This window comes from Tauraco erythrolophus, chromosome 17 (assembly GCF_009769465.1).
Source record: "Tauraco erythrolophus isolate bTauEry1 chromosome 17, bTauEry1.pri, whole genome shotgun sequence".
Taxonomy (NCBI): domain Eukaryota; kingdom Metazoa; phylum Chordata; class Aves; order Musophagiformes; family Musophagidae; genus Tauraco; species Tauraco erythrolophus.
In genome coordinates this window covers 18,337,467-18,356,257 of record NC_141481.1, presented here as the reverse complement: position 1 = coordinate 18,356,257, position 18,791 = coordinate 18,337,467, and the positions used below count along the sequence as shown (strand labels likewise).

Here is an 18,791-nt window from a genome sequence, read left to right as displayed (position 1 = left end):
TCAGCTGCTGTGCAGGCGCTGGCCCGTGGGAGCAGAAGGAAGAGATTAGGGAGGCCCGATAACTGGGGGCCCGGCCCGGCGCCACAGCTCAGCTGGTCACCGGCACGCACCAGGCGCTGCGGGCCCCGATCAGCTTGAGGCGTGTCGAGGACCGGTCCTTTCACGGCGCGGCGCCGGCACTTGGGCCGCGGCAGGAGCCCTGCGGCGGGGAGGGCCGAGCCACGGGCCGGGCGCTGCTCCCAGGCCCCGGCGCGGCCGCCCCGGGACGCGGAGAGCAGACGCGCACGGACACCGGCACGGCCCGGACGGGTTTCCGGGACGAGCGGCTGCGCGCCGCAGGGTGCCGGGCCCACCTGCCCCGGGGAGCGGGGAGGCCAGGGCCGCTGCGTGCCGCCGCAGCGCCGGCGGAGCCGGGCCTCCTCCCTGCAGCGGGGGAGCGGCGAGGGCCCGGCGGAAGCCGAGCCCCGCGGGGGGAGCCCCGAAGGCCGCAGCCCGGTGCCGGCCCGCCGCGTTGCCATGGAGACGCGCCCCGCGCACTCACCCGCCGCCGACCGCCCGCTGCCCCCCGGCGCCAGACAAAGGCCCAGCCCGGCCGCCCCGCTTTTATCGACCAGGGGGTGACGGCGCGACCAATCAGGAGCCAGCGGCGGCACGAGCCGGCGAAGCCCATTGGTGGAAGCGTTCGACACGCCCCGCAGCGACTCCAGCCCCCGCCCCACCTGGCCCCGCCCCGGGGGGGCAGGCCGGCGCGTGACGCCGCGCAGGCGCAGGCGGCGCCGCGCTCGGGGGAAGGCGGCGGCGAAGCGAACACGGCGCAAATGGCGCTTTGGACCGCTCGTTTATTCGGCAGTTTGAGGCGTAACGGAGCGTCGTTACCGCCCGGCTCGGCTCCCAGCGGCGCTCCGGCCCCCGCGCAGGCGCACACCGAGTGCCGCACGCCCGCACCGATCCCCCGCCGCCAGCACGGCCGCCCCGCTCCCACCCCCGGCCCGGTGCGAGCGCGGCCCGCCGCGGGGGCGAGGCACACCGGGCGTTCGGCTCCTCCTGCTGCAGGCCCGGCCCGCGGGCTGAGGACGGTGATTCGGAGCCTCTGGAGGGAGCAGCACCGCAGGCGGTCCATGCGGTTCCCACTACGAAGTGTCCGAAGCGTGTGTGCACGGGGGAAAGGCAGGGAGTTCACCTTCCTCTGAAACACACCACCCAGTACATTCCAGCCTTTTCAATCGACTTTTTTCTCTCCTTCTCCCAAGAGCTTTTCCCTGGAACGCCACCGCCTTCCCCTGCTGCGTCACACGCTCTTCCTCAAACCTCCAGTTAGCTCCTTGCACCAACTCTCCTCTTCCATCTCTCTCTTTTTGAACTCGTTCTCCTAAAAAGAAATCGCTTTCACCCTCCACGCGCAGGGTGGTCCATAAAGCAACAGGAGAGAGACACTGGGCTTTGCTCCCCAGGGATGCTCACAGGGTATCCGACCTGACTGCTCCCCACACTCACCCCTCCTAGGGCTCCCCACGCCTGTGGATCTGCTGGTGCCGGAGGAGCGCATAGCTCATGATGAAGGCCTTCCCGCAGTCGGCACAGATGTAAGGACGCTCCCCGCTGTGGATGCGCCGGTGCTGGGTGAGGTGGGCCCTCTGCCGAAAGCTGGCCCCGCAGTCAGAGCAGGTGTAGGGCTTCTCCCCGGTGTGGGTCTGGTGGTGCCGGAGGAAGGCTGACCTCCACAGAAAGCTCTTCCCGCACTCGGTGCACTCAAAGGGACACTCCCCGGTGTGGATGCGGCGGTGATGGAAGAGGGCTGAACTGACAGCGAACCTCCTTCCACACTCGGTGCACTCATAGGGGTGTTTGCCCATGTGGACCCGCTGGTGCTGGATGAGGGCTGAACTCACAGGGAAGCTCTTCCCGCACTCCGAGCACTTGTACGGCTCCTCCCTGGTGTGGACACGCTGGTGCCTCGTGAGCTGATAGTTCTGGCTGAAGCTCTTCCCGCACTCCGAGCACTTGTACGGCTTCTCCCTGGTGTGGACACGCCAGTGCCTTTTGAGCTTATAGTTCTGGCTAAAGCTCTTCCCACACTTGGCACACTCGAAGGGTTTCTCCCCGGTGTGGACCCGCAGGTGTCCCGTCAGGCCTGCTTTCGTGCGGAAGCTCTTCCCACAGTCACCGCACTCGAAGGGTTTCTCCCCAGTGTGCACTCGCTTGTGCATGATGAGCTGTGCCTTCCCACAGAAGCTCTTCCCGCACTCGACACACCAGTAGGGCTTTTCTTCGGTGTGGGTTATCTGGTGCTGGATCAGCCTCGTGCTCGTGGCGAAGCTCTTTCCACACTCGGAGCACTTGTAGGGCCTCTCCGCTCTGTGGATCCTCTTGTGCTGGATGAGATGTGACGACTTACGGAAGCTCTTCTCACAAACGGCGCAGGTGAAGGGTTTCTCTCCAGTGTCAATTCTCCGATGCTGCACGAGGTTGGAGCTCACCTGGAAGCTCTTCCCGCAGTCTCCACCTACCATCAGTCTGCCCACAGAAGGATTTCTCTGCTGGATAATATCTGGCAGCCTCCTGCAACTTTTTCCACGTAGCGTCACTCGGCTTTGCCTCTTCCCCAGAGGTCTCTGAACCCCTTCTGAGCCGCAAGGGAGGACCAGGTCCTGTGCAGGACTCTGGGAACTGTTCTCCTTGGGCAGTTCCGAGAGTAAACCCTCGGGCTGCACTGGCCCTTGGTGGGCATCTTCCTCTTTCTTGCTCACAATCCCATCTTCAGCTGCAATAAAACGAGAATCCAGAGAGAAGTCACAGGCAGGACAGGAAACTTTGGACAGGGGAAATCATAAGGGGCCAAATTCTAAAAATTCAGCAGATTGACTTTAAGTATAAAAAGTTCTGATATTTCCCTCCAAACTACTCAGTGCGTTTTTCAGCGTTCACAGGAGCAAGCCCTGGAAATAGCCCTGCATGCTTTGCCAGAACCTGAATCCACTGAAATTACTGGCATATTAGAGGTAAAAGTTTAGTGCTCGAATGGGAAAGACGGCTGCTCTTCCAGGATATCACATCTGACAACGTTCTGAAAAGTTGAACTGGGAATCAGAGGAGGGCCATACAGAACCGCCTTCTTCAGCACAATGTCGCAAGAGATGCGACCTCCCTACTCTTGTGCTGCCAGCATTAGAATCAGAGAATGGTGTGAGTTGGAAGGGACCTCAAAGATCATCCAGTTCCAACCTCTCTGCCACGGGCAGGGACACCCTCCACTACACCAGGTTGCCCAAAGCCTCATCCAGCCTGGCCTTGAACACTTCCAGGGGAGACCCTGGCCCTAAGGCATGACACATGTAGATCACCTGGGGCCTTATGCCAGTCTTAGAGCAGAAGAAAGGTAATTTCACGCTTCCATTGGTGCAGAACAAATCTGTCGTGAAAGACGGTTGGTGAACTGAAGGTCCTCCATGGCTGAGTCCAGATGATGCGCTGAGGAAATCCGATAAACAGAGAAGACAAAGGTAATGCAAGTCAGTGGAAGAGAGGCTAGCTGAAGAGTTGGACACAGGCAATGAACAAATCCCTGCCCTCTCAGTCCCAAAGTCTTGCAGAAGCATAAACGGTGCACAGACTCAAGATCAGCTGAAAGCCTTTCCAAGACAAGGTGCTTGCACAGATTTCTAGAGTATTTACAGGGAGTGGTGACTCCTTCCAGGCCACTGCTCTAATGTGGTTTGATGAGCACCCGAGCAGGTTCTAAAGCATGTACCCGCAGCGATGCCGTGGCCTTTGCTGTCAGAGGGGAACTACAGCTCTCTGCAGGCTTCCTGAGGGCTTATACGCTAAACTGGCAAGTCAGCGGCTGTGTGGCACGCACGCTTCTGCTGTCAGGGAAGGGCAAATGGACGTCAGAGGGATGTACGTGGGATGCGGGAATGGCAATGTGCACCTCTGAAGAGAGGCACCACATCCAGGTTTAAGACAGGTCAATCAGGGAAACGTTCCATTTCCAGATGATCTCTTTATACAGACTTCCAGGGGTGAAGGATGACTTGCTGTTGACTATACGTAGACCCAAAATATGGAACGGGCTGAGAATTAAAGCCGTAAACACGCCGACCTCCAGGTTTGCCTACTTAAAGATTCAACAGTACCTCCTGGTTCTCTGAAAACTCTTGTGAAATAAACTTGTAACGTATCAGTCGCGTGGGATTGATGTACAAACCGCAGGCCCTTCCTGTGGTCTGGCAGAGTTGTGATAAGGAAGTGCATGCCTTGGAAGAGGAGAGTCACTACTGAACCAGAAGTATGCAATACAGGAAGAAGAGTCTAGAATTTCAACCCAGACTGATATACGTACATATTTAATCCTCCTCTTTCTAGTCAGTGTAAGAAAACACCACAACATGATTTCACAGCGAAGTCCCGAGATACCTTTTATGGCAGTTCGCTGTGGCAGTGATGCCACGTCTTCCCTCATACAGCTTTCATCAAAATAATCCCTTGAGAGGAACAGAAATTGGAACTTTGCTGTTCACCATGAAGCCATTTCCATTTTTCTGCAGCTACTCCATCCAGGCCTGGTGGAAAAGAGAAACGTGATATCCAAAGACGGGATAAGAAGAGGACATTTCTGGCAGACAACGCAGCTAGTGAAGTTGTTCTGTTTCTGTTGTGCCCAAAGAGATCTCCTTCTGTTGTGCCCAAAGAGAGCTACCCTAGCTTTGGTACTTACATGGAATTTTGGTTCTTTATACAGAACTTGGAAGGCCTTCAAGGTACATGGGAATCAAGTCTTCTCTGGTGGTCTGTACTTTTTGGGGAAGGTCAAGAGTTTCAAGCTTCTTATTACAATGACCACAGCCATGGCTCCAGCTCTCAGCTAGGAAAGGTCTACAGCCATTTTTGTTACTTCTGAGCTACCACGTATCTTCACTGGCATCCAGGACATGTTGTCTGTAAAGGGTTTGATCAAAATCTTGATGACTGGAACTCACCGGAGGTATTTTAAATGGAAAAATAGTAAGGGTACAACCCTTTTCTCTTACAAGGTGAGAGAGGGAGCCACTCATAGCTATTTGGAGAGCCCACAATGCTGACGAACTTCAGTGGAAGTATAAGGCTGACGAACTTCAGTGGAAGTATAAGGCTGAACTGGCAAAAACGAATAGGCGAGAGAGAGAGAGGAAGAACGCGGTTCTTACTCAGCCCATGTCAATCTGGGTTGATGGCAAGACCTCTGTTACACTCAAGACTTCCAGTGCTATAGCTACAAGGCGAGCTCTAGGTAAGCAGAGTAAGCGTACATATTGGGAGAGAACCTAAATTCCACCTTAAACCCTGGGATCTCTCTTTCTCAAGAGAAGCCAGCAATATGGCTGGCGCTCTGGCCTGTCTCACAGCAGCGGGAGGACACAGGAACTGCCTCTGGCACTGAATTCAAAAGTTCACAGAAGAGAAACCCATGACAACTATTAAAAATAACACACCACCATCATGAGTAAACTCCAGGCTGCTGGAGGGCAGTAGACTGTGCTGGGCAAGTGTCATCGTATGCTTACCTCATCCCCTTCCCTGGCATCCAGTTCTGCCCAGTCCTTGAATCCCTGAGACAGAGCTCGGAGCTACACAGACCTTTGGTCTAACACAGCAGGGCTGTTCACACCACCTCACAACACTGCTGGGCTCCTGGCTGTGCTACCTAACTGTCGGGGGACTGGGAGGTGGCTGATGTGATGCCACAGAAAGGGCTCCAGGGGAGATCCGGGACCCAACAGACATTCCAAGCAGAAACTAGAGTAAGAGAATTAATGGAGAGATGGCCAAAGAAGGCAGGGAAAGAGATGGCACCGCCTTTGGAAGGAGAAGTCTCACTTCACAAGGCACTTGGGAGTTCTTCAGAGATGTCACCAATTTTAGCAAAAGGCAGATCTGGAGTCCAAAGGCATTCCTGACAGACAGTCATCCTTTACAACACCGATGGAGAAACTAAGGTGCTGTGGAATGAGTGGCTCAATAAGGTGGTCAGGGAGGGAAAGGAGAGGTGGAAAGATCTGCTGATGATTCTGTATTATTCAGGGTTAAAGCAACAAAGACTGACTGTAAAGATCAACCCTGGCAGAGCCTTATGATACTGACCAAGCAGGTGACAGCAGAACAACACGGGACGTTCATTGCAGGCAAACATAGAACTGCAGACGGGAACAGCCTCTATACTTCCACTTATACCAGGACAGGCTTAGAATGTTCTTGGTATCATTCAGGAACAGCACCTTAAGAGTTAGAGCAGATGGATGAAAACTATAGCTCCCTGGCAGACAAAGCAGCTACGCAAATGTTAGTGATTGTTGAGAAAAAAACAGAATAAAAGAGAACGTAATTCTGCCTTGCTGCTCAAACTCCACATCCTGACTGCAAGCAAGGGGGAGGACAGATCCCCATTTCAGAGAAACTCTAATAGAGCGGAGAGAGACACGGAGGCATGACGTGACTGATCACAGGCACAGACGGGATGACTCAACTGCCCATTCTGCTGGGAAAAGCTACAGCTGACAGGGGGTATCACAGAGGGCTATAAAAACACAAGCGGCCTGTGGGCTGGGTGGGGATCCATCCTGCACCGTCTGTTCTAGATAAAGAACTACTGACATCAAGTGAACTACTGGAAGGAAGTTCAACAAGGCCAAGTGCAAGGTCCTGCACGTGGGTCAGGGCAATCCCAAGCACAAGCTGAGCGGAGAATGGATTGAGAGCAGTCCTGAGGAAAAGGACTTGGGAGTGCGGGTCAATGAGAAGCTCCACATGAGCCGGCAATGTGCGCTGGCAGCCCAGAAAGCCAACTGTATCCTGGGCTGTATCAAAAGCAGCGTGGCCAGCAGGTCGAGGGAAGTGATTCTGCCCCTCTACTCAACTCTCGTGAGACCCCACCTGGAATACTCTGTTCAGCTCTGGAGTCCCCAACACAAGAAGGACATAGAGCTACTGGAACGAGTCCAGAGGAGGCCACGAAGATGATCCGAGGGCTGGAGCACCTCTGCTATGAAGACAGGCTGAGAGAGTTGGGGCTGTTTAGCCTGGAGATGAGAAGGCTCCGGGGTGATCTTATAGCAGCTTTCCAGTACCTAAAGGGCGCCTACAGGAAAGCTGGAGAGGGACTTTTTACAAGGGTGTGTAGTGATAGGACAAGGGGCAATGGCTTTAAACTGAAAGAGGGCAGATTTAGGTTAGATATAAGAAAGAAATTCTTTACATTGAGGGTGGTGAGGTACTGGAACGGGTTGCCCAGAGAAGTTGTGGATGCCCCATCCCTGGAAGTGTTCAAGGCCAGGTTGGATGAGGCTTTGGGCAACCTGGTGTAGTGGAGGGTGTCCCTGCCCACGGCAGGGGGGTTGGAACTAGATGATCTTTGAGGTCCCTTCCAACCCTAACCATTCTATGATTCTATGATTCTATGATTCAAAGCAAACCAAAGCAGGCAGAGACTCATAACAGCCAAACAAGCTACACAACTCCGTGCTGCAAGATGTCATGAATGCCAAACGTACGCAAATTCAGAAGGCAAGAAAACACGCAAAGGGCTATGAGATATCAAAACACCACAGGTCTGGTTCAGGAGTTTCTGAGGCCACGGATTGCTCGGACCTGGGAGAGCGTACTGGGACACGCCACCGCTCGTCTGCTCTTCTCTGGGTCTCCCAATATTGGCCACTGCCAGAGACAGCGGGCACAGCTGGAAGGCCTGTGCTCTGATCTGGCGCAGCCACTCCTGGGCATTCCAGCAGGACCTGGGGATCCCGGAGCTGTTTTTCTCACCGGCAGGTTCACAGATGATTGCTCCAGCCCCTTACCTGGACAGGTGCCACTCACAACGGCCTGCCCCTCGTAGGCGTGCAGGTGGGAGAACCACTGTTCCTCCTTGTGATCCACGCGGGAGACCATCTCCAGCTCTGCTCCGGGGGGTCCTGCTCCGGGAAAAGACACGGGGAGGGTCAGGCGAGCTGGGTTTGAACTGACTGGTACCCGCAGAGGGGCTCCTGCACTGGCAGCCAGCAACTCCCCGCGGAGCGAGACCCCGCACCCCTGCGGTCCCGCTGCCGGCCCGCACCCCGCTGCCCGGGGGACGGTAATGCTGCCGCAGGGCGGGGGGGCTGACCGGGGCGGGAGCTTCCCTGGGCGCGGCCTGTGCCCGGGACCACCCCCGTACACGCGCTGTGCCCGGGACCGGCCCCGTACCCCGCTGTGCCCGGGACCGGCCCCGCTCCCCGCTGTGCCCGGGACCGGCCCCGCCGCCAGCGGCCGCTCCCCGCGGCGCTGTCACGTGACGGCGGCGGCCAATGGCGGGCCGCCTTCGCCTCTGAGGGCGACGGAAAATGGCGGCGCGGGGGTTGCGATGGGGCGGGCTCACCCGCGTCACGCCAGCAGCAGAGGCCCAACGTTGGGGCCAAACAGACCCCGGCGAACAGGGCCTCATGGCCGCCAGCGCTCTCTGAGGAGAAGAAAGCATCCCGAGGACACCGGAGCTCTGGAAATTTGTCCTCGGCTCAGCGCCTTCCAAGAGATGACCTGCCCGGGGCCCTGCCGGGCTGCTGGAGCCTCTCAGGTCCCGAGAGCGGAGACGTGGCCTTCGGTGTGGGCTCGTGCTGAGCTTGGCCTCCAGCCTCAATCCTCAGCGACCTCACCCTGCCCGTAGTAGTCGAAGCTAAGATGGCAGGTACGGCAGAAACCCTCTTCTGGGGGACATCAACTGGGGGACATACAGCCGTGTCTGCCGAAGGCTGCGTCACCGCTCCCGGGCACGCTGTGTTTCATCAAACAACAAGCAGCTTATATGCGATGCCTCTGGAACAAATTCTTTGCTGGAACGATCTGAAAAGCAAACAAGCGCGTTTGAAATGCGCTTCCAGAACAGCTCCAGTCCCCTCGAGGAACGGCAGAAAGGATGGCCGGCGCGTTTATCCCTTCGACATCTAAACCCTGGCACTACAGGCACAACACCTGGGCTCTGCTGGCCCAGTGCAAGCGGAAGGCACCGCAGTCACCACGCTGCACTTACAGCATTCCCGTGTTTGGTAGGTAAACCGGCCCCTCCGTGGGTCTTGGCCATGGCAGAGACCACGGTGACAGATCACACACACTCAAGAAATGCCGTTAAGACAGGGTGACTTCTGGAGTCAGTGGACACACAGAACTGTGCCCGTATACAACAACAGCTCTCTCTTCACAGGCGAGATTATTACGCGAACATCTGCAGCACAGCTTTTCAGAATCAACCTACTGAGACTGTTTTTTCAGGCCAGAACAGGGCAAGGGGCAAGCCAGTCAGTCAGGGTTAGATGTGGGGGGAGGAAGAGTGCGGTGTGAGACACACATGAATACATCAAACAGCCCTTGTTCTGGGGAGAGCCAGCGCTTGCCCTGCCTCCTCCAGCACGCAGTTGGATGTGCCTGGGACACCCCGTGCAGGGCCGGTGACAAGCGCTTACGGCTGATGTATACAATACACACAAGTGCTAGGCACCGTGAGCCGTGAATAAGACATCTGTTTCACCCAACAATGGCAAAGCAGGGATAGCAAGAGGCCTCAGAGGCCTTCGTCCTCCAAGCTCTTCCCAGAACTCAGCCAGGACAAGAAGCGCCAAGCGCCCCCGACACCGCTGGGAGAACCCAGCGCAGGACTGGGTCCCGGGGCATCCTTCGCCAGGATCTGTGCGCAGGAATCCCCGCGAGGATGCGAGGCAACTGCTGTGGCACGCTTCCTCAGCTGCTGTGCAGGCGCTGGCCCGTGGGAGCAGAAGGAAGAGATTAGGGAGGCCCGATAACTGGGGGCCCGGCCCGGCGCCACAGCTCAGCTGGTCACCGGCACGCACCAGGCGCTGCGGGCCCCGACCAGCTTGAGGCGTGTCGAGGACCGGTCCTTTCACGGCGCGGCGCCGGCACTTGGGCCGCGGCAGGAGCCCTGCGGCAGGGAGGGCCGAGCCACGGGCCGGGCGCTGCTCCCAGGCCCCGGCGCGGCCGCCCCGGGACGCGGAGAGCAGACGCGCACGGACACCGGCACGGCCCGGACGGGTTTCCGGGACGAGCGGCTGCGCGCCGCAGGGTGCCGGGCCCACCTGCCCCGGGGAGCGGGGAGGCCAGGGCCGCTGCGTGCCGCCGCAGCGCCGGGCCTCCTCCCTGCAGCGGGGGAGCGGCGAGGGCCCGGCGGAAGCCGAGCCCCGCGGGGGGAGCCCCGAAGGCCGCAGCCCGGTGCCGGCCCGCCGCGTTGCCATGGAGACGCGCCCCGCGCACTCACCCGCCGCCGACCGCCCGCTGCCCCCCGGCGCCAGACAAAGGCCCAGCCCGGCCGCCCCGCTTTTATCGACCAGGGGGTGACGGCGCGACCAATCAGGAGCCAGCGGCGGCACGAGCCGGCGAAGCCCATTGGTGGAAGCGTTCGACACGCCCCGCAGCGACTCCAGCCCCCGCCCCACCTGGCCCCGCCCCGGGGGGGCAGGCCGGCGCGTGACGCCGCGCAGGCGCAGGCGGCGCCGCGCTCGGGGGAAGGCGGCGGCGAAGCGAACACGGCGCAAATGGCGCTTTGGACCGCTCGTTTATTCGGCAGTTTGAGGCGTAACGGAGCGTCGTTACCGCCCGGCTCGGCTCCCAGCGGCGCTCCGGCCCCCGCGCAGGCGCACACCGAGTGCCGCACGCCCGCACCGATCCCCCGCCGCCAGCACGGCCGCCCCGCTCCCACCCCCGGCCCGGTGCGAGCGCGGCCCGCCGCGGGGGCGAGGCACACCGGGCGTTCGGCTCCTCCTGCTGCAGGCCCGGCCCGCGGGCTGAGGACGGTGATTCGGAGCCTCTGGAGGGAGCAGCACCGCAGGCGGTCCATGCGGTTCCCACTACGAAGTGTCCGAAGCGTGTGTGCACGGGGGAAAGGCAGGGAGTTCACCTTCCTCTGAAACACACCACCCAGTACATTCCAGCCTTTTCAATCGACTTTTTTCTCTCCTTCTCCCAAGAGCTTTTCCCTGGAACGCCACCGCCTTCCCCTGCTGCGTCACACGCTCTTCCTCAAACCTCCAGTTAGCTCCTTGCACCAACTCTCCTCTTCCATCTCTCTCTTTTTGAACTCGTTCTCCTAAAAAGAAATCGCTTTCACCCTCCACGCGCAGGGTGGTCCATAAAGCAACAGGAGAGAGACACTGGGCTTTGCTCCCCAGGGATGCTCACAGGGTATCCGACCTGACTGCTCCCCACACTCACCCCTCCTAGGGCTCCCCACGCCTGTGGATCTGCTGGTGCCGGAGGAGCGCATAGCTCATGATGAAGGCCTTCCCGCAGTCGGCACAGATGTAAGGACGCTCCCCGCTGTGGATGCGCCGGTGCTGGGTGAGGTGGGCCCTCTGCCGAAAGCTGGCCCCGCAGTCAGAGCAGGTGTAGGGCTTCTCCCCGGTGTGGGTCTGGTGGTGCCGGAGGAAGGCTGACCTCCACAGAAAGCTCTTCCCGCACTCGGTGCACTCAAAGGGACACTCCCCGGTGTGGATGCGGCGGTGATGGAAGAGGGCTGAACTGACAGCGAACCTCCTTCCACACTCGGTGCACTCATAGGGGTGTTCGCCCATGTGAACCCGCTGGTGCTGGATGAGGGTTGAACTCACAGGGAAGCTCTTCCCGCACTCCGAGCACTTGTACGGCTCCTCCCTGGTGTGGACACGCTGGTGCCTTGTGAGCTTATATTTCTGGCTGAAGCTCTTCCCACAGTCACCACACTTGTAGGGTTTCTCCCCAGTGTGGACCCGTAGGTGTCGCGCCAGACCTGCTTTCCTGCGGAAGCTTTTCCCACAGTCACCGCACTCGAAGGGTTTCTCCCCAGTGTGCACTCGCTTGTGCATGATGAGCTGTGCCTTCCCACAGAAGCTGTTCCCGCACTCGGCACACCTGTAGGGCTTTTCTTCGGTGTGGGTTATCTGGTGCTGGATCAGCTTCGAGCTCGTGGCGAAGCTCTTTCCACACTCGGAGCACTTGTAGGGCCTCTCCGCTCTGTGGATCCTCTTGTGCTGGATGAGATGTGACGACTTACGGAAGCTCTTCTCACAAACGGCGCAGGTGAAGGGTTTCTCTCCAGTGTCAATTCTCCGATGCTGCACGAGGTTGGAGCTCACCTGGAAGCTCTTCCCGCAGTCTCCACCTACCATCAGTCTGCCCACAGAAGGATTTCTCTGCTGGATAATATCTGGCAGCCTCCTGAAACTTTTTCCACGTAGCGTCACTCGGCTTTGCCTCTTCCCCAGAGGTCTCTGAACCCCTTCTGAGCCGCAAGGGAGGACCAGGTCCTGTGCAGGACTCTGGGAACTGTTCTCCTTGGGCAGTTCCGAGAGTAAACCCTCGGGCTGCACTGGCCCTTGGCGGGCATCTTCCTCTTTCTTGATCACAATCCCATCTTCAGCTGCAATAAAACGAGAATCCAGAGAGAAGTCACAGGCAGGACAGGAAACTTTGGACAGGGGAAATCATAAGGGGCTAAATTCTAAAAATTCAGCAGATTGACTTTAAGTATAAAAAGTTCTGATATTTCTCTCCAAACTACTCAGTGCGTTTTTCAGCGTTCACAGGAGCAAACCCTGGAAATAGCCCTGCATGCTTTGCCAGAACCTGAATCCACTGAAATTATTGGCATATTAGAGGTAAAAGTTTAGTGCTCGAATGGGAAAGACGGCTGCTCTTCCAGGATATCACATCTGACAACGTTCTGAAAAGTTGAACTGGGAATCAGAGGAGGGCCATACAGAACCGCCTTCTTCAGCACAATGTCGCAAGAGATGCGACCTCCCTACTCTTGTGCTGCCAGCATTAGAATCAGAGAATGGTGTGAGTTGGAAGGGACCTCAAAGATCATCCAGTTCCAACCCCTCTGCCACGGGCAGGGACACCCTCCACTACACCAGGTTGCCCAAAGCCTCATCCAACCTGGCCTTGAACACTTCCAGGGGAGACCCTGGCCCTAAGGCATGACACATGTAGATCACCTGGGGCCTTATGCCAGTCTTAGAGCAGAAGAAAGGTAATTTCACGCTTCCATTGGTGCAGAACAAATCTGTCGTGAAAGACGGTTGGTGAACTGAAGGTCCTCCATGGCTGAGTCCAGATGATGCGCTGAGGAAATCCGATAAACAGAGAAGACGAAGGTAATGCAAGTCAGTGGAAGAGAGGCTAGCTGAAGAGTTGGACACAGGCAATGAACAAATCCCTGCCCTCTCAGTCCCAAAGTCTTGCAGAAGCATAAACGGTGCACAGACTCAAGATCAGCTGAAAGCCTTTCCAAGACAAGGTGCTTGCACAGATTTCTAGAGTATTTACAGGGAGTGGTGACTCCTTCCAGGCCACTGCTCTAATGTGGTTTGATGAGCACCCGAGCAGGTTCTAAAGCATGTACCCGCAGCGATGCCGTGGCCTTTGCTGTCAGAGGGGAACTACAGCTCTCTGCAGGCTTCCTGAGGGCTTATACGCTAAACTGGCAAGTCAGCGGCTGTGTGGCACGCACGCTTCTGCCGTCAGGGAAGGGCAAATGGACGTCAGAGGGATGTACGTGGGATGCGGGAATGGCAACGTGCACCTCTGAAGAGAGGCACCACATCCAGGTTTAAGACAGGTCAATCAGGGAAACGTTCCATTTCCAGATGATCTCTTTATACAGACTTCCAGGGGTGAAGGATGACTTGCTGTTGACTATACGTAGACCCAAAATATGGAACGGGCTGAGAATTAAAGCCGTAAACACGCCGACCTCCAGATTTGCCTACTTAAAGATTCAACAGTACCTCCTGGTTCTCTGAAAACTCTTGTGAAATAAACTTGTAACGTATCAGTCGCGTGGGATTGATGTACAAACCACAGGCCCTTCCTGTGGTCTGGCAGAGTTGTGATAAGGAAGTGCATGCCTTGGAAGAGGAGAGTCACTACTGAACCAGAAGTATGCAATACAGGAAGAAGAGTCTAGAATTTCAACCCAGACTGATATACGTACATATTTAATCCTCCTCTTTCTAGTCAGTGTAAGAAAACACCACAACATGATTTCACAGCGAAGTCCTGAGATACCTTTTATGGCAGTTCGCTGTGGCAGTGATGCCACGTCTTCCCTCATACAGCTTTCATCAAAATAATCCCTTGCGAGGAACAGAAATTGGAACTTTGCTGTTCACCATGAAGCCATTTCCATTTTTCTGCAGCTACTCCATCCAGGCCTGGTGGAAAAGAGAAACGTGATATCCAAAGACGGGATAAGAAGAGGACATTTCTGGCAGACAACGCAGCTAGTGAAGTTGTTCTGTTTCTGTTGTGCCCAAAGAGATCTCCTTCTGTTGTGCCCAAAGAGAGCTACCCTAGCTTTGGTACTTACATGGAATTTTGGTTCTTTATACAGAACTTGGAAGGCCTTCAAGGTACATGGGAATCAAGTCTTCTCTGGTGGTCTGTACTTTTTGGGGAAGGTCAAGAGTTTCAAGCTTCTTATTACAATGACCACAGCCATGGCTCCAGCTCTCAGCTAGGAAAGGTCTACAGCCATTTTTGTTACTTCTGAGCTACCACGTATCTTCACTGGCATCCAGGACATGTTGTCTGTAAAGGGTTTGATCAAAATCTTGATGACTGGAACTCACCGGAGGTATTTTAAATGGAAAAATAGTAAGGGTACAACCCTTTTCTCTTACAAGGTGAGAGAGGGAGCCACTCATAGCTATTTTGGAGAGCCCACAATGCTGACGAACTTCAGTGGAAGTATAAGGCTGACGAACTTCAGTGGAAGTATAAGGCTGAACTGGCAAAAACGAATAGGCGAGAGAGAGAGAGGAAGAACGCGGTTCTTACTCAGCCCATGTCAATCTGGGTTGATGGCAAGACCTCTGTTACACTCAAGACTTCCAGTGCTATAGCTACAAGGCGAGCTCTAGGTAAGCAGAGTAAGCGTACATATTGGGAGAGAACCTAAATTCCACCTTAAACCCTGGGATCTCTCTTTCTCAAGAGAAGCCAGCAATATGGCTGGCGCTCTGGCCTGTCTCACAGCAGCGGGAGGACACAGGAACTGCCTCTGGCACTGAATTCAAAAGTTCACAGAAGAGAAACCCATGACAACTATTAAAAATAACACACCACCATCATGAGTAAACTCCAGGCTGCTGGAGGGCAGTAGACTGTGCTGGGCAAGTGTCATCGTATGCTTACCTCATCCCCTTCCCTGGCATCCAGTTCTGCCCAGTCCTTGAATCCCTGAGACAGAGCTCGGAGCTACACAGACCTTTGGTCTAACACAGCAGGGCTGTTCACACCACCTCACAACACTGCTGGGCTCCTGGCTGTGCTACCTAACTGTCGGGGGACTGGGAGGTGGCTGATGTGATGCCACAGAAAGGGCTCCAGGGGAGATCCGGGACCCAACAGACATTCCAAGCAGAAACCAGAGTAAGAGAATTAATGGAGAGATGGCCAAAGAAGGCAGGGAAAGAGATGGCACCGCCTTTGGAAGGAGAAGTCTCACTTCACAAGGCACTTGGGAGTTCTTCAGAGATGTCACCAATTTTAGCAAAAGGCAGATCTGGAGTCCAAAGGCATTCCTGACAGACAGTCATCCTTTACAACACCGATGGAGAAACTAAGGTGCTGTGGAATGAGTGGCTCAATAAGGTGGTCAGGGAGGGAAAGGAGAGGTGGAAAGATCTGCTGATGATTCTGTATTATTCAGGGTTAAAGCAACAAAGACTGACTGTAAAGATCAACCCTGGCAGAGCCTTATGATACTGACCAAGCAGGTGACAGCAGAACAACACGGGACGTTCATTGCAGGCAAACATAGAACTGCAGACGGGAACAGCCTCTATACTTCCACTTATACCAGGACAGGCTTAGAATGTTCTTGGTATCATTCAGGAACAGCACCTTAAGAGTTAAAGCAGATGGATGAAAACTATAGCTCCCTGGCAGACAAAGCAGCTACGCAAATGTTAGTGATTGTTGAGAAAAAAACAGAATAAAAGAGAACGTAATTCTGCCTTGCTGCTCAAACTCCACATCCTGACTGCAAGCAAGGGGGAGGACGGATCCCCATTTCAGAGAAACTCTAATAGAGCGGAGAGAGACACGGAGGCATGACGTGATTGATCACAGGCACAGACGGGATGACTCAACTGCCCATTCTGCTGGGAAAAGCTACAGCTGACAGGGGGTATCACAGAGGGCTATAAAAACACAAGCGGCCTGTGGGCTGGGTGGGGATCCATCCTGCACCGTCTGTTCTAGATAAAGAACTACTGACATCAAGTGAACTACTGGAAGGAAGTTCAACCAGGCCAAGTGCAAGGTCCTGCACGTGGGTCAGGGCAATCTCAAGCACAAGCTGAGCGGAGAATGGATTGAGAGCAGTCCTGAGGAAAAGGACTTGGGAGTGCGGGTCAATGAGAAGCTCCACATGAGCCGGCAATGTGCGCTGGCAGCCCAGAAAGCCAACTGTATCCTGGGCTGTATCAAAAGCAGCGTGGCCAGCAGGTCGAGGGAAGTGATTCTGCCCCTCTACTCAACTCTCGTGAGACCCCACCTGGAATACTCTGTTCAGCTCTGGAGTCCCCAACACAAGAAGGACATAGAGCTACTGGAACGAGTCCAGAGGAGGCCACGAAGATGATCCGAGGGCTGGAGCACCTCTGCTATGAAGACAGGCTGAGAGAGTTGGGGCTGTTTAGCCTGGAGATGAGAAGGCTCCGGGGTGATCTTATAGCAGCTTTCCAGTACCTAAAGGGCGCCTACAGGAAAGCTGGAGAGGGACTTTTTACAAGGGTGTGTAGTGATAGGACAAGGGGCAATGGCTTTAAACTGAAAGAGGGCAGATTTAGGTTAGATATAAGAAAGAAATTCTTTACATTGAGGGTGGTGAGGTACTGGAACGGGTTGCCCAGAGAAGTTGTGGATGCCCCATCCCTGGAAGTGTTCAAGGCCAGGTTGGATGAGGCTTTGGGCAACCTGGTGTAGTGGAGGGTGTCCCTGCCCACGGCAGGGGGGTTGGAACTAGATGATCTTTGAGGTCCCTTCCAACCCTAACCATTCTATGATTCTATGATTCTATGATTCAAAGCAAACCAAAGCAGGCAGAGACTCATAACAGCCAAACAAGCTACACAACTCCGTGCTGCAAGATGTCATGAATGCCAAACGTACGCAAATTCAGAAGGCAAGAAAACACGCAAAGGGCTATGAGATATCAAAACACCACAGGTCTGGTTCAGGAGTTTCTGAGGCCACGGATTGCTCGGACCTGGGAGAGCGTACTGGGACACGCCACCGCTCGTCTGCTCTTCTCTGGGTCTCCCAATATTGGCCACTGCCAGAGACAGCGGGCACAGCTGGAAGGCCTGTGCTCTGATCTGGCGCAGCCACTCCTGGGCATTCCAGCAGGACCTGGGGATCCCGGAGCTGTTTTTCTCACCGGCAGGTTCACAGATGATTGCTCCAGCCCCTTACCTGGACAGGTGCCACTCACAACGGCCTGCCCCTCGTAGGCGTGCAGGTGGGAGAACCACTGTTCCTCCTTGTGATCCACGCGGGAGACCATCTCCAGCTCTGCTCCGGGGGGTCCTGCTCCGGGAAAAGACACGGGGAGGGTCAGGCGAGCTGGGTTTGAACTGACTGGTACCCGCAGAGGGGCTCCTGCACTGGCAGCCAGCAACTCCCCGCGGAGCGAGACCCCGCACCCCTGCGGTCCCGCTGCCGGCCCGCACCCCGCTGCCCGGGGGACGGTAATGCTGCCGCAGGGCGGGGGGGCTGACCGGGGCGGGAGCTTCCCTGGGCGCGGCCTGTGCCCGGGACCACCCCCGTACACGCGCTGTGCCCGGGACCACCCCCGCACCCCGCTGTGCCCGGGACCGGCCCCGCTCCCCGCTGTGCCCGGGACCGGCCCCGCCGCCAGCGGCCGCTCCCCGCGGCGCTGTCACGTGACGGCGGCGGCCAATGGCGGGCCGCCTTCGCCTCTGAGGGCGACGGAAAATGGCGGCGCGGGGGTTGCGATGGGGCGGGCTCACCCGCGTCACGCCAGCAGCAGAGGCCCAACGTTGGGGCCAAACAGACCCCGGCGAACAGGGCCTCATGGCCGCCAGCGCTCTCTGAGGAGAAGAAAGCATCCCGAGGACACCGGAGCTCTGGAAATTTGTCCTCGGCTCAGCGCCTTCCAAGAGATGACCTGCCCGGGGCCCTGCCGGGCTGCTGGAGCCTCTCAGGTCCCGAGAGCGGAGACGTGGCCTTCGGTGTGGGCTCGTGCTGAGCTTGGCCTCCAGCCTCAATCCTCAGCGACCTCACCCTGCCCGTAGTAGTCGAAGCTAAGATGGCAGGTACGGCAGAAACCCTCTTCTGGGGGACATCAACTGGGGGACATACAGCCGTGTCTGCCGAAGGCTGCGTCACCGCTCCCGGGCACGCTGTGTTTCATCAAACAACAAGCAGCTTATATGCGATGCCTCTGGAACAAATTCTTTGCTGGAACGATCTGAAAAGCAAACAAGCGCGTTTGAAATGCGCTTCCAGAACAGCTCCAGTCCCCTCGAGGAACGGCAGAAAGGATGGCCGGCGCGTTTATCCCTTCGACATCTAAACCCTGGCACTACAGGCACAACACCTGGGCTCTGCTGGCCCAGTGCAAGCGGAAGGCACCGCAGTCACCACGCTGCACTTACAGCATTCCCGTGTTTGGTAGGTAAACCGGCCCCTCCGTGCGTCTTGGCTATGGCAGAGACCACGGTGACAGATCACACACACTCAAGAAATGCCGTTAAGACAGGGTGACTTCTGGA

At 56.6% G+C, this 18,791-nt stretch overlaps 2 protein-coding genes across 8 annotated transcripts in view; both read right to left on the bottom strand.

The window, feature by feature from the left end:
• Positions 1-1,023: 1,023 nt before the first annotated feature.
• On the bottom strand, positions 1,024-18,671 carry LOC147527610 (uncharacterized). Of its 7 annotated transcripts, none has more exons than XM_086622307.1 (4): positions 17,855-17,873; positions 17,470-17,583; positions 11,242-12,403; positions 1,024-2,448 (listed from the first exon to the last, which is right to left on the bottom strand). In XM_086622307.1, exons 2-4 carry the CDS (start codon positions 17,558-17,560, stop codon positions 1,500-1,502), a joined length of 2,202 nt encoding a protein of 733 aa, XP_086478433.1. In that variant the 5' UTR covers positions 17,561-17,583; positions 17,855-17,873; the 3' UTR covers positions 1,024-1,499. The 7 variants fall into 7 exon arrangements, with proteins under 7 accessions (XP_086478433.1, XP_086478434.1, XP_086478435.1 ...); XM_086622308.1 differs by lacking the exons at positions 11,242-12,403; positions 17,470-17,583; positions 17,855-17,873 and adding exons at positions 7,827-7,940; positions 8,384-8,844; positions 10,268-10,296 and having other exon boundaries at positions 1,024-2,761; XM_086622309.1 differs by lacking the exons at positions 11,242-12,403; positions 17,470-17,583; positions 17,855-17,873 and adding exons at positions 7,827-7,940; positions 8,658-8,844; positions 10,268-10,296 and having other exon boundaries at positions 1,024-2,761.
• SLX4 (SLX4 structure-specific endonuclease subunit) overlaps positions 18,458-18,791 on the bottom strand; it is a 26,496-nt gene continuing 26,162 nt past the window's right edge. Inside the window, exon 15 of the mRNA XM_086622304.1 lies at positions 18,458-18,487. The gene's annotated coding sequence lies outside the window, so the exon portion shown is untranslated. The remainder of the gene's footprint in view (positions 18,488-18,791) is intronic.